The 13,842-nt window shown below is 48.6% G+C and overlaps 1 protein-coding gene across 6 annotated transcripts in view; it reads right to left on the minus strand.

Annotated features, from left to right (window-relative positions):
- The window catches only part of igf2bp2a (insulin-like growth factor 2 mRNA binding protein 2a), a 240,792-nt gene that overhangs the window by 31,115 nt on the left and 195,835 nt on the right, over window positions 1–13,842 (minus strand). For 5 of the 6 annotated variants that reach the window (XR_010975418.1, XM_068036190.1, XM_068036189.1 and 2 more), the window contains 3 exons: window positions 11,295–11,417; window positions 8,252–8,320; window positions 2,475–2,591 (listed from right to left, as the gene is read on the minus strand). Coding sequence is in view for 5 of the 6 variants with exons in the window: in XM_068036190.1 (XP_067892291.1) it covers window positions 2,475–2,591; window positions 8,252–8,320; window positions 11,295–11,417 (309 nt within the window). In the remaining variant the exon portion in view is untranslated. The remainder of the gene's footprint in view (window positions 1–2,474; window positions 2,592–8,251; window positions 8,321–11,294; window positions 11,418–13,842) is intronic. The other variant, XM_068036191.1, reaches the window with a different exon arrangement.

Here is a 13,842-nt window from a genome sequence, read left to right on the forward strand (position 1 = left end):
ACTCAAACTCAAGCAGTGATTCAGACAAACAAATTTCATACCCAGTTACCAAAATGACTCACTCGGTTACAGTTGGCCACTATGTTCGGGGATTGTCTTTCAAAGCTGGAATTCGAGAGCAGAGTGCGGCTGAAGAAACCTAATTGGATCAGAGCCCCAGAAACCTTTGGTTCCACTTGGCAAAACTCCCCTCTGACTCACCACAGACACACTGCTGTATGGGCCTCGGCTCCTAGGCCCCTGTCCCTAGGCCTGGTCAGCTTCCACTCACACTCACTGGTTTGCTAAAATCCTTCGGCCCTGCCTCCTTTCATTTCAACGGGTCTGTGCATCTTATTGACACTGGGGGTCGCAGGTTCGAGCTTTGGCCAAATGACTGCTGTTGGGGAGTTGCTCGCCTTTGTGTCTGTGAAGACCGTGAACCAGGCAATCAGGAAACGAGACAACAAAGTACAGTCCCACCACACGACCTCTCAAACAGGCCGCCACTTAACTGTGGCCACTGCCGCAGCCCCATCGCCAGGCAACATCCCCAAATCAGTGTCCATACTGGACTACTTAAAACATAACACTCAGTCACGTAACTCCTTCACACAAGTCGGCCATTCAGCTTCCTGAGCCAAATAATTACAGCTGATCTGTACCTGAACTCAGTTTACCCACTTTTCTCTATATCTCTCAATGCCCAATCAAAAATCGATCAATCTCAGCCTTGTAAATTCATCCCGTGTCTGTGGATTTTTTTTGGGAGCGCGTTCCAGATTTCCGCTACTCCGTTTGTTAAAACATGCCTCCGGATTTCACCCCTGGACAGTCTGCTGCTGATTTTAAGAAGGTGCCCCCTTTGTTCTGGCTTCATCCACCAAAGAAAACAGTTTCTCTTAATCTACCCTGTCAAATCCCCATTTTAAACACCTCAATTAGATCCCCTCTCAACCATCTAAACTCAAGCCTGGTCTATGCAACTTGTCCTCATCATTTAACTCTCTAAGTCCTGGTATTCTGCTGAATTTGCACAATATATCCTTTGAGGTGCAGCCCAGAACGGACGCTGTACTCCAGGTGGGGTCTAGTCGAGGCTCTGTACAACTGAAGGAAAACTTCCTCACTTTCGAGTTTCAACCCCCTTTGAGATAAATGCCAAAAATTCCAACAGCCCCTTTTTGATAGATGGTCAGATGAAGCAAGGTAGGAGGTGGAGACAAGTCGGGCCAAATGGCCTGCCTCTGTGTGGTTACCTCTATGAAAATGCATTAGCTTTTAGCGATTTGCATTCACGGATGACAAAAATCCCTTTGTTCCTCCACAGCTTCTCGTCTCTCACCGCACCGAGAATAACTCAAATGGTCTTTTTCGTTTCCAAACTTGACGGCCTCGCGCTTCCCTCAGAGTGAACTCCATCTGGCACAGTTTTGCCCACTCACTCTATCGACGTCCCTTTGCAACATCCTGCTCCCATCTACACTACGTACGAGGCCTCAGGAGAGAACTCCAGCACCCCCAGGGAACACTACTAACCACATCCCACCAATGTGAGAACAAACCCTCTATTCCTCACTGTCTGTCTCCGACCCTCCAGCAATTTCAAACCCTGCACTGATGTGACAGCAATTGGCTTGTGAAGTCAGCAGGCCTCTAAAACTGGCCTCAGTCTCTGCACACCTGAGAAGTGCATCAGGAAAGCCGGCACACTGCATACAGAGCCAGGCCGCACAATCCTGTTCACACTCCCTCGAAGAGCACAAGGCCATTCAGCCCCTCCACTATTCAATCAGATCATGGCTGATCTGTAACTCAACTCCCTATCTTCCCGCCTTAGTTCCATATCCTTGACGCTCTTACCGAACAAAAACCCATCAATCTCCAAAGCTTCAGCTGAAACCACCAACACCCTCCCACTCCCCCACCACAGCATCAACAGCCTCTTGGCGGAACTGGGTTCTCGTCTTACTTCCCTATCCGACTGCCCTTCGACTTAGCTGTCGCCCTAGCACCGCTCCACCTGTCAATAGGGTGATTCCTAGCGACAAGGCAGCACTTGCAAACCCTGGACTTTTTAGCCCCACTCAGTCTCCCAACCATGTGACTGGCCTTTTGTCACCAGTTAGTGGACCATCGTAAACAAACCAGGATTTAACCCAGGCCAGAAGGGCATGGGGTGGAGATGGGAATGAAGACCCCTCTCCAGGAAGCCAATGCTTTCTCTGTGTGGGAATGTAGCCAATTTGTTGCCCACCCATTCAGGGCACCATTTACACAGCAAGACATAGAACATGGCAAAACCCATCAAAGTAGGGGATGTTCCCGCAACGTTGGGAGTTAAAACACATGCTGAGGATCACAGTGGAGAAACTCTGCAAAGTTGATTGGTTTAAGAGACAGCTCATCTAATATGGACTTGGGGATGTTTCTTAGGCAACCTGACACCAACACATCACCGCGCCAGGGAATGGAAGGCGTGGGAGGGACCATACCTTGATCGATGCCCCGGCGAACCTGGAGAGCTGCTTGATTTGTTGTCCTTTCTTCCCAATGATGGCTCCCACGGCTTGGGTTGGGATGAACAAGTGCACAATCTCCTGTTCCGATGTCTGCTGGGAAGGAGGTCACGGATCAGTGTGGGGAAAAGAGGTCGGATTCCAAAACAACAGGGCAGCGTAAACTATCCTTGTGCCAAATTGTAGAGGTTGAACACTCCACCAATTCGATGCTTCGGGTTTCCCAGTTCCAGGAACAGTGGAAAATCTCTACATTGGCCGGCAATGCAACAGAGGAAGCAGAGGGGAGGGGGTAGGGGGGGGCGCTGAGCACGCGCTAGCTGATGCCTAGAACACCTTTAACGCCTTCCCTCCCATTTTGAGATTCACGTCAACTAAAGAAAAACTTTGGCGGAAACCAATTTCTTCCTTACGGGCTGGAGATTTACTTGGCTAGTGGGGGGATGGCTGGTGGGACTCACCAGTGATGGCGAGGAGAAGGAACATTACAACAGCCTGGAGCCTCACGGTGAGGTGGTGGAGAGGGACTGCCCCAGCACCTCAACAGAAAAGAAAATGGTCAACCTTTGAACTTTGATATACATTACACCCCAGACGGACAAGTGTTCACTGAAATAGGAGTAGAAGCTGTTAAAACGCACAGTGCCCGTGTGCAAAGCAGTTTTAGACAGACAATGCGAGCACTTTGGTTGGCAAGATGTTGCTTTAGACCTTCATGCGACACCGTCACTAATTAGTGCGATGAAAGCTCCCCCCCCCCACCCCCCGCCCCCCCAGCTCTCAGTCATCAGGCCCAGGGGCTTTATACAGGAAGACACAGCCCCCAGAGAGGTCACTGTTACCCACAATTCTTTGCCCACGCCATGACAAGAGACACACTTGAGCAGATAAATGGGCAACGATCTAGTCAAAAGAACACAACACACACACACTTTGCTGACAGGAGGGTCACGAACCAGAGAATACAGATTTAAGATAATTGGAAAAAGAAGCGGAAAGGAGATGAGGAGAATTTTCCCTTTACGTCAGTGAGTTATGAGGATCTGGAATGCACTGCCTGAAAGGGCAGTGGAAACACAGTCAATAACTTTCAATAGGGAACAGGATATAATACTGCAGGGTTATAGGTAAAGGGCAGGGGAGTGGGATTAACTGGATAGCTTTTCCGAAGAGCCGGCACAGGTACGATGGGTTGAATGGCCTCCTTCTCTACAGTAAGATTCTGTGACAAGAAATGACAGCCAAGTGCCACTGATACTCAACTTTATATCGATTGAAAGGGCAGCTGGACAGGGCAACAGTAATTTACACGTGACAGCTGGCAGTCAGTGAAACCTAAGGAACCAGGTATCCTGGCGCCCGGGCTCCAACTCCGTTCAGACTGATGAGCTGAAAGCCTCCTCTGTCTATTGCTATAAAAGGGACCCCGTGACAGTCGGCGTTGTCACAAATGGGTTCCTCTGCGTGACTGCTGAGAGTAATCTGACCCTGCTACAGTCGGGGGAACCTCCCCAAGGTTGGAGCTGGTAGTGACGCAAAGCGGAGTGAGTTTAACTCTGCCTCTAACTCGCGGTGCAACCAACAAGCCAAAATTCAACATGGCAATACCCTGTACATCTAAGAGAGGAGCACTCCGAACAGAGACTGAGCAAGAGAGTGAGGCTGACCCTTGATGGCCCTGGACATGCAAGGCGGACGGCCAGGTCTGGAACAATCTCAGCAGATCGGTACAGTAAGAGAGCAGTGCCCCTTCTTACATTACAGTGCTGCACTGACACTGGAGCTAAAAGCAAGTTGATGAGCGTGTTTCCCATTTAAGTGGGCCAATGGTGGAATCGTCTACCTTTAAGCACTGCCTCTAGAGTGACAGCACATTGTTCCGGGTCACACGAGTGCAGGTGCTGCAGTCAGCACAATGACCAGGGCCCATGCTGTGGAATACAGAGAAGAGATCTGCACCGTGCCCAGTGGAAGCGCTTACTCGTGGAACTTGAACTGATGCCCCTCATTCAGCTGTCGGTCTCAGGATCAAAGCATAACAGTTGTAAGAGGCTCACTGTCCAGAAGCCACCAAATATAACTGACACTGATGAGCAGAGTCCCTCTGGAATTCTTGGAGTCTCCGTACTGCGACACATTTAAACCGGATAGGTCTCCCCTCCCCTCCCAGTGTTAACGCTGTGCTGGGCTTCATCTCCCTCAGCTGTGACTCCCCTCAGCCCGTGAGCCCAGCTGATGAGCAGAGCTGGACTGAGTGGTCGGGGTGGCGGTCTACAGGCATTCCACACCCTGACTCATCAACAGAGAGACACACACCAACACCACTGAATACTCACACCAACACACAGAACTTCCAGATTGATGACGGGGCTCAGATCAGGGAGTGTGAGCGAATGCCAGGCACTGGGGTCATGTGCCCGGGCTCCACACACATCAGAAATGAAGGCTGCAGAAACCCTCGATCCAACAGGAAACGGAGAGTAGGCATAAATGGGTTATTTTTTTGGTTGGCAAGATGTAATGAGTGGTGTGCCACAGGGATCTGTGCTGGGGCCTCAACTTTTTACAATTTATATAAATGACTTAGATGAAGGGACTGAAGGTATGGTTGCTAAATTTGCTGATGACACAAAGATAGGCAGGAAAGTAACTTGTGAAGAGGACATAAGGAGGCTACAAAGGAATATAGATAGATTAAGTGAGTGGGCAAAGACCTGGCAAATGGAGTATAATGTGGGAAAGTGGGAAATTGCCCATTTTGGCAGCAAGAATTAAAAAAAAGCATATTATCTAAATGGTGAGAGATTGCAGAGCTCTGAGATGCAGAGGGATCTGGGTGTCCTAGTGCATGAATCGCAAAAGGTTAGTATAGCACGTAATTAGGAAAGCTAATAGAATGTTATCATTTATTGCGAGGGGAATTGAATACAAAAGTAGGGAGGCTATGCTTCAGCTATACAGGGCATTGGTGAGACCACATCTGGAGTACTGTGTACAGTACTGGTCTCCTTATTTAAGGAAGAATGTAAATGCATTGGAGACAGTACAGAGAAGGTTCACTGGACTAATACCTGGAATGGGCGGGCTGCCTTATGAGGAAAGATTGGACAGGCTAGGCTTACATCTGCTGGAATTTAGAAGAGTAAGAGGCAGCTTGATTGAAACATATCAGATCCTGAGGGATCTTGACAGGGTGGATGTGGAAAGGATGTTTCCCCTTGTGGGAGAATCTCGAACTAAGAGTCACTGTTTAAAAATAAAGGGTCGCCCATTTATAACACAGATGAGGAGAAATTTCTTCTCTCAGAGGGTCGTGAGTCTTTGGAATTCTCTTCCTCAAAAGACAGTCTTTGAATATTTTTAAGGCAGAGGCAGATTCTTGACAAGCAAGGGGGTGGAATGTTATCGGGGGTAGGCGTAAATGTGCAGTAATCAGTTCAGTCATGAACTTAGAATGGTGGAGCAGGCTCTAAGGGCCGAGTGGCCTACTCCTGCTCCTAATTCATATGTAACATCAAACACCGTGCCAGCTGTTTTGACCAAACCCTTGTCTGAGGTGGGGTTCGCTGACATACTAAGTTTGACAGGGGCCTTTAGAAAGCTTTGAGCATGTGCCGGAATACTTCCTTGTTTAATAAAAGGAATCAGGAAGCTCGCCTGGGTGCAGTGAGTAAAAGGCCCCCCCCGTAACAGTTCACAGGGTCCTGGCCTGGGTACGACTTTCGAGCAGGCCTATGGAGAGATGGTTAGACAGTCACCCCCCCACCACTGTCCCCTCAGCAGAGGGAGGATTTACCAGTGTCCATGGGGAGGTGAGATGAGGTGCAGACCTTTGGTCAGAGCTGCTGGGGCAGGGGGGGATAGCCTTTAACTCTGCAATGTTGTACCAAATTGTTTCTACTGACTTCAGAGTGGAGCTGTGGAGACAGCTGTAGGCATCAGAGCACAATGTAGAGAAAGAGACACAAGTTCTCTACAGCCTTTGCAGTGTTTCATTACAAAGGAGCAGTAAGTTCAGATCTCTGCTGCCATGTAAACTTCACCAGCTCAAACTATACCTCTCAAGCCTCATCAGTGTAGCTGGCGTTTTACTAGATCTCTTTTATGGTGAATCTTCCACTCATGGCGACTGGGAGCATTAGTGATGGGAGTGGAGCACGGGTTAAATGCAGAGTAAAGCTCCCTCTACACTGGGCTTAGAAATGCTCCCTGTTAATCCAGTGCTCTGCTGTTTTCAATTCCCTGCACCAGATGTGCTGCAGCCTCAGAGTGAGATGAGCAGTGTAGTGGCAGTTTTGTGATCCATGCAGGTCAATCTTTCATGTTTTAATGCCGTTTGCCTCCATTAAGCGAGCAGGCAGGAACAACACTGGATTGTTAATGGACCACTGAGACAAGATATATTTTCTTTCCCCCTCCTCTCCTGAAGATGCAAACTCAAGCTGGGGCACTGGCCCGCCCTGGGGTATGATTCCAGAGGCTGCTGTCCACTTTTTACCCAATTGGCGTTCTTCCGCTCTGACTGTGCAATGAATGGCAGCAGGTTGTTCAGCAACGTGGGCCATCACAGCCAGGTGGTAACCTGCACACGTGCTCTGAGCGGGCTGGGTGCTCACGTACAGTGATCAGGACCGGGAGAGCTGGCTCAGTGCTGTCCGCTGTGACACTTTCACTCACTGAGACATTCGAAAGGAAGCATGAGCACTCTCCACAGCTGACCTCTGACCTCAAGCAGGAGAACTCACCGCCCAAATTCACTGTCACTGCCCCAATTGGAATGGTCTCATCCATCTCACCCTTGGACATTACAAATTCATTGCTGTGTTTATGGATTTCCATCAACCCCATTCACTGCCCCCAAACACTCAAGTGTTTGAACTCCCAGAGGGTCGAGGGTCATCGTGCAGATGGTTTCACCAGCCCCTAGTGCAGGAGTAATGGAGCACAGATATTAATAACATTAACCCACTACACTGCACTATAGCCTTCACCTTCCCTTAAAATTACTGTCCATCACCTCTAGACATGACTATTCCAATGCTCTCCTGGCTGGACTCCCATCTTCCACCCTGTACAGCCTTCAGCTCAACCCAAAACTCTGCTGCCCATCTCCTAACTCGCACCAAACCCCATTCACCCATCACTCCAGCGCTCCCTGTCCTACACTGGCCCCCAGTCCAGCAACGCCTCGAAATTTGAAGTTCTCACCCTCGTTTTCCAATCCCTCTATGGCCTTGCTCTTCCTCGTCGCTGTAACATCCTCCAACCCTTCTGCGCACTCCAGTAGTTTTGGCTCCATGCACCCTCTGCTGGCTTTACTCCATCATGGGCAGTTGTGCATTTGCCTCCTTAAACCTTTGCACCTCCTTTCAGATACCCCTTAAAACCTACCTCTTTGACCAAGCTGCTGGCCATCTGTCCTAATATCTCCTTTTTGTGGCTCGGTGTTTGAAAGCGCTCCCGTGAAGTGCCTTGGAAGACGTAACAAGGTTAAATACGAGTTGTTGTGGTATTTGGTAATGCTTTCACCTAAGGTGTTATCAGACTGATGCCGGGAAGTTCTGTGAGTTATCAGTGAAATTACAGCAACTGATTATGTTTCCAGTGTGGGTGAACGCGGCTGAATTTAGAGGCAGGCAGGGATAGGACAGCAGAGAACGACAGCAGTGTGCACGCGGGAGGGGTACATACGCGCGTACAAGCTTGGCTCAAGGTTGTGCCTCCTTGGCATTGGTTGAGGCTATGGCACTTACAGTGTATGGCTGGGCCATTGTACCGACTGCCGGTGTACTATACAGACCACCTGGGTAGCACAGTTGACTCTACATTAGGAGAGGAAAAAGACATCAGTCATTCCCGGTTTTGGCAGAAGTAGTTATATTTCTTACATTTTTAAAAATTACTCACCTCTCCTCCAACTGAGGGTCGTTTATGTAACAGGAATCAAATGATCTGCTATCTGTAGTGAAATGAGGACAACACCTGCTGAATGTAGGGTTATCCCATGTAACGTGTGCACACACACTGCGACTGAGTGGTACAGAGGATAAAATGCTAGCCTTTTCTCCTCGGATTCCAATCCTGATCAGGCCAATGTCTGTCTTCTGTAAAGTGTGTCTCAATCCACTCCAATATGGGCAATGGGTTTCTGCTAACCAGCTTTGACTCAGTTATCCAAACTCTGACAGACAGATACAGAGTCAGACAGAGAGACAGATCAATATGTAGAGATAGGCAGAGTGAGCTTGAGGGGTACAAAAAGACAGAAATAGTGGGATTGAGAAAAAAAAAAGTGAGAAAGAAGGAGAGGGAGAGAAGACCTGAGTGAGATTAAGATAGAAAAAACAAACTGAGAGAGTGAAATAGAGGAAAGTAGTAGTAAGCTGGAATGAGTGAGTGAGAGAGCGAGCGAGAATAGAAACAAATGCAGAAAGATATTTATCTGAGGTATGTGTAGAGTTGGGCATCAGTGGTCAGGTTTTACTGACCTAACCTCCTACCACAAGTGCTGAATTACAGGCCCAGCTCCGCTGTTGAACATAGCATGGAAGCAAGGACATTCAGAATAAAATTTCAGAATGCAGGCCCAAGACAATGAGCTTGCTCAGTTGGGTAATGGAGTACAGGACCTTAACTGGTCAGTATCAGACCTGTGTTAAACCACAAGTTTCTCTTCTTACAATAAAGAATTGGCACATTATCTTCAACATTTGACTCAGGTAACTGATGGAGAGAGTGGATCCTATCCCCAGAAACCAGAGAGACCCTGGGTTTGGCGTTGACAGTGACTCAGTGTCCAACAGCTTAGCCTCTCTGATATGAAGTATCCCCTCACATTAACACATGCCTGTTTCAAACCAATAGTGGACTTCTTCCTACTCATGGTGAAGGCTCAGAGCCCATCTACTTCTGCAGTGAGGCGCGACTGATGGGAATCTAAGTTGCACCATCCAACAGCAGTGGAAACGCGGATCTATCAATCACTTCCAGAGGCATGGTTCCTTCCATCTTTCTTCAGATCGGTCCAATGAGCATGCAAGAAGACCCTTTGCTACACCAATCCTCCAGCAGCTCCAAAACCTGCCAACTGCAGCTTCTTGGGGGAATCTGCTGACCTCTGAACCTCAGTTTAATGAATCTCCGTGTTGCAATACATGCTGGCTCCAAGATCCAGCATCTACACTCAGCCCCATTACCAATTCATTAAACCAATGACCGTGGCTAATCGGGTGGGCGAACGGCTGACAGCTCTGCAGGTCAATCTTTCATGTTTTAATGCAGTTTGCCTCCATTAAGCGAGCGGACAGGAACAATACCAGCATGAATCGTGTTCTGCTGCAATCGGCAACAGTAACAACCGGTCTCGGCGTTTATTTGTCAGCTATTCTCCAAGTGACTCTCAAAACAGACTTTGAGGTAAGGCGCGATCAGTTCAGATACATTTCTACACCCTTTTCCTGCTCACACCTCGCAAGGGTGTGCTGCAAAGCCCTTTTTGAAGACTTTCAGGTCCGTTGAGACTTTTAAAACAAAAATATCTACACCAGGCGACAAGTCAAGGCACGTGTGAGGCTTCCTCTTCATGTCAATCCAACTAAAGACCAAGGAACTGAACCCAGCCGACAGTAACTCACTGGAACTGAATGACACTCAGTTGCAGCTCTTTGTCTTTCCAAATCAAAGCTCGAAAGGAATCACAAAAGTCAGCTTGGCCTTCGAACACCCTCGCGTCCGAGTCAGAAGATTGTGGGTTCAAGTGCCATTCCAGAACTTGAACACATAATCCCAAGCTGACACTCCAGAGCAACACTGAGGGAGCCCCGTCTGCCCGTTTGGGTGAATGCAAAATGTTAGACTGCACCATTTGAACAGCCCCAGGGAGTTCTCCTCAAATCCTGCTCAATATTTATTCCTCAGACACCACCAGCAATAACTGGCTCTAAATCTCATTTGCTATTTGTGCAACCTTGCTGTACGTAAGTGACGACAATTCAGAAAAGTATTTCATCAGCTGTGAGGCGCGTTTTGATGTCTCGAGGATGTAAAAGGCAAATTATAAATAACAGCTCCTTCCATTCATTGAAAGCTATGTTAGCTTAAGTCAAGTCAAATCACAATATCGTTGAATCAAAAAAATTGTCAATGGGGCTGGGCAGATTTATTCTTCTGAAACCATAACCCCATCACTTACAGAGCAGTTTTCACACTATTATGCTCAGCGAGATCAGGCCAATGGGTCTGTAACTGGCAGGGTTCATCCTCGCTGCTGGTTACGTGCGCGTGTCAGATTCACGTGCGAACGAGATCAAGATCATCGCCTCGGAGCCGAATAACCTGCCAACACTCGTGGTCGAGGCTCACACTGTGAGAATCACTGTTTGGGCCAGAGAGCAGCCGGTACCTGTAGAATGGGAGCCCCGCAAGATTGAGACTGCCAGTTAGCAACATGGCGACAGCCAACGTTGGGGATGACAGGAACTCAGGCACGAGGAGGCACCGAAGGAATGAAAAGTCCTTCACAGGTCGCGTCACCTTTCCTCATTCTCCACCTTAAACAACTACAAAAGGAGTCAAGGCTCCCCAGCCAGAACTCGACGGGAAACCAGGGCGACATGCATCCCAAAATGCATTATGGGGGTTCCATCCCATAATATCCTGCAGCACGGGGCCACATTCCTTCAATTTGTGAGGCAGAGCAGCTCCGCACAGGACGATCCCAACTCCCCAAGATTCACAGCAAAGTCTGGCCATTTGCTACAAGGCACTACAAGCAGCCGAGAAGGTAAGAACACTCACCGCGAACGGATTGCAGGAAGCAGCAGCTCCACGGGGCCTACTTGTCGATGGAAGCACTGGCAGTCCCGACGAGAAAATCCCCAGGGCATTTAAATTCAACCCTGGGATCAAGTTTGCTTGTTGCTGAAAACAAAAGAACGTGCGTGAGCTGGAGTGCAGACAACTGGGGCCTGTTGGGTTTCTCCTCCTGTTTCCTTATTCCCCTCATTCTCCCGCTTCCCCCATGGGACTGTTCCACAGAAAGACAGTCACCCCTCTGGCTGCTCATCACCCAACTGGCCATTCCTCACGTTTGACAGTGACTGGTACTGGGCTTTTCAACCATGGGGGGCACTGACCATCACCACACATGCCTGAAGCAGCAAAGCTGACTGAACTGAAGTCAGCCGCAGTAAAACTGCAGCACCTTTTCTCACCACTGGCCCAGGGGTGCTGAGGGCCAATCGCAGTATCTCAACAACTCACAGAAAATGTAAATTTGCCTGTGCAGACATCACTCTTGGCTACAGACGCAGAACAATCTTTAAGGTTCCGGGTGCATCTGAATGAGCGCCTGAAACTGATGAGCATATTCCAATCTAACCAAACAGCAATTAAACTCTGACTGACCCCAGCCTCTTTTTACTTAATAGCAATTAAACTCTGACTGACCCCAGCCTCTTTTTACTTAACAGCAATTAAACTCTGACTGACCATAGCCTCTTGTCACTTAACAGCAATGACCCCAGCCACTTTATACTAAACAGCAATTAAACTCTGACTGACCCCAGCCTCTTCTGACTAAACAACAATTAAACTCTGACTGACCATAGCCTCATCACTTAACAGCAATGACCCCAGCCTCTTTTTACTAAACAATAATTAAACTCTGACTGACCATAGCCTCTTGTCACTTAACAGCAATGACCCCAGCCTCTTTTTACTAAACAACAATTGGACTTTGTGGCCTTAAAAGGTACAGTTTCACCTTAGCAGCAGGATAAGACATCCAGTATCAGATGGCGCAATAAGTCCTCTCCTTAGAAAAACGTGCATCACCTGACTTACTGAGAGCAATGCCAGAGGAGAGATAATCTATTGTGGTTAAAGCTCAGAGTTCCACCAGACCAGGATCCCTACTGTTCAACCCAATGCTCAGAGTAATCATGGAGGAGGGATGGGATGGGGGTGGTAGACCAGTGTATTACATGAAATGACAAAGACTTCACCTCACGAGCCTACAGCAAAGCCATGTGAAGGATTAAAGAGCAGATTAGTAGCTATAATCCAGCATAAAACAATACACACCCCATATAAGCTACAGCATAATCCAGGGCCAAAGGGATCTCCTGCACTGGCAGCAGTCGCCCAAGGGGGTTGGAGAGGAATGTTCCCGTTTCTTTCCTAGCGGTCAAGAGTACAATATTCCACTTTGTTTTTGCTTTTTGGGGGAGTGAGTCAGAGTGGGTTTATTGCCCATCCCTAATTGCCCTTGAGAAGCTGGTGGTGAGCTGCCTTCTCAAACCGCTGCAATCCATGTGGGGTAGGTATACCCACAGTGCTGTTAGGAAGGGAGTTCCAGGATTTTAACCCAGTGACAGTGAAGGAACAGCAATATAGTTCCAAGTCAGGATGATGTGTGACTTGGAGGGGAACTTGCAGGTGGTGGTGTTCCCATGCATTTGCTACCCTTGTCCTTCTAGTTGGTAGAGGTCGCGGGTTTGGAAGGTGCTGTCTAAGGAGCCTTGGTGCGTTGCTGCAGTGCATCTATTGATGGTACACACTGCTGCCACCGTGCATCGGTGTTGGAGGGAGTGAATGTTTGCAGATGGGGTGACAATCAAGCGGGCTGCTTTGTCCTGGATGGTGCTGAGCTTCTTGAGTGTTGTTGGAGCTGCACCCATCCAGGCAAGTGGAGATTAATCCATCACACTCCTGACTTGTGCCTTGTAGATGGTGGACAGGCTTTGGGGAGTCAGGAGGTGAGTTACTCGCCTCAGGATTCCTAGCCTCTGACCTGCTCTTGTAGCCACGGTATTTATATGGCTACTCCAGTTCAGTTTCTGGTCAATGGTAGCCCCTAGGATGTTGATAGTCAGGAATTCTGCAATCGTAATGCCATCGAATGTCAAGGGGAGATGGTTAGATTCTCTCTTGTGGGAGATGGTCATTGCCTGGCACTTGTGTGGCACGAATGTTTTGCCACTTATCAGCCCAAGCCTGGATATTGTCCAGGTCTTGCTGTATTTCGACACGGACTGCTTCAGTATCTGAGGGGTCGCGAATGGTGCTGAACATTGTGCAATCATCAGCGAACATCCCCACTTCTGACCTTATGATTGAAGGAAGGTTATTGATGAAGCAGCTGAAGATGGTTGGGCCCAAGACACTACCCTGAGGAACTCCTGCAGTGATGTCCTGAGCTGAGATGATTGACCCCCAACAACCATAACCATCTTCCTTTGTGCTAGGTATGGCTCCAACCAGCGGAGAGTTTTCCCCGATTCCCATTGACTCCAGTTTTGCTAGGACTCCTTGATGCCATACTCGGTCAAATGCTGCCTTGATG

The sequence above is a fragment of the Heterodontus francisci genome, chromosome 7 (genome assembly GCF_036365525.1).
Source record: "Heterodontus francisci isolate sHetFra1 chromosome 7, sHetFra1.hap1, whole genome shotgun sequence".
NCBI classification, from domain to species: domain Eukaryota; kingdom Metazoa; phylum Chordata; class Chondrichthyes; order Heterodontiformes; family Heterodontidae; genus Heterodontus; species Heterodontus francisci.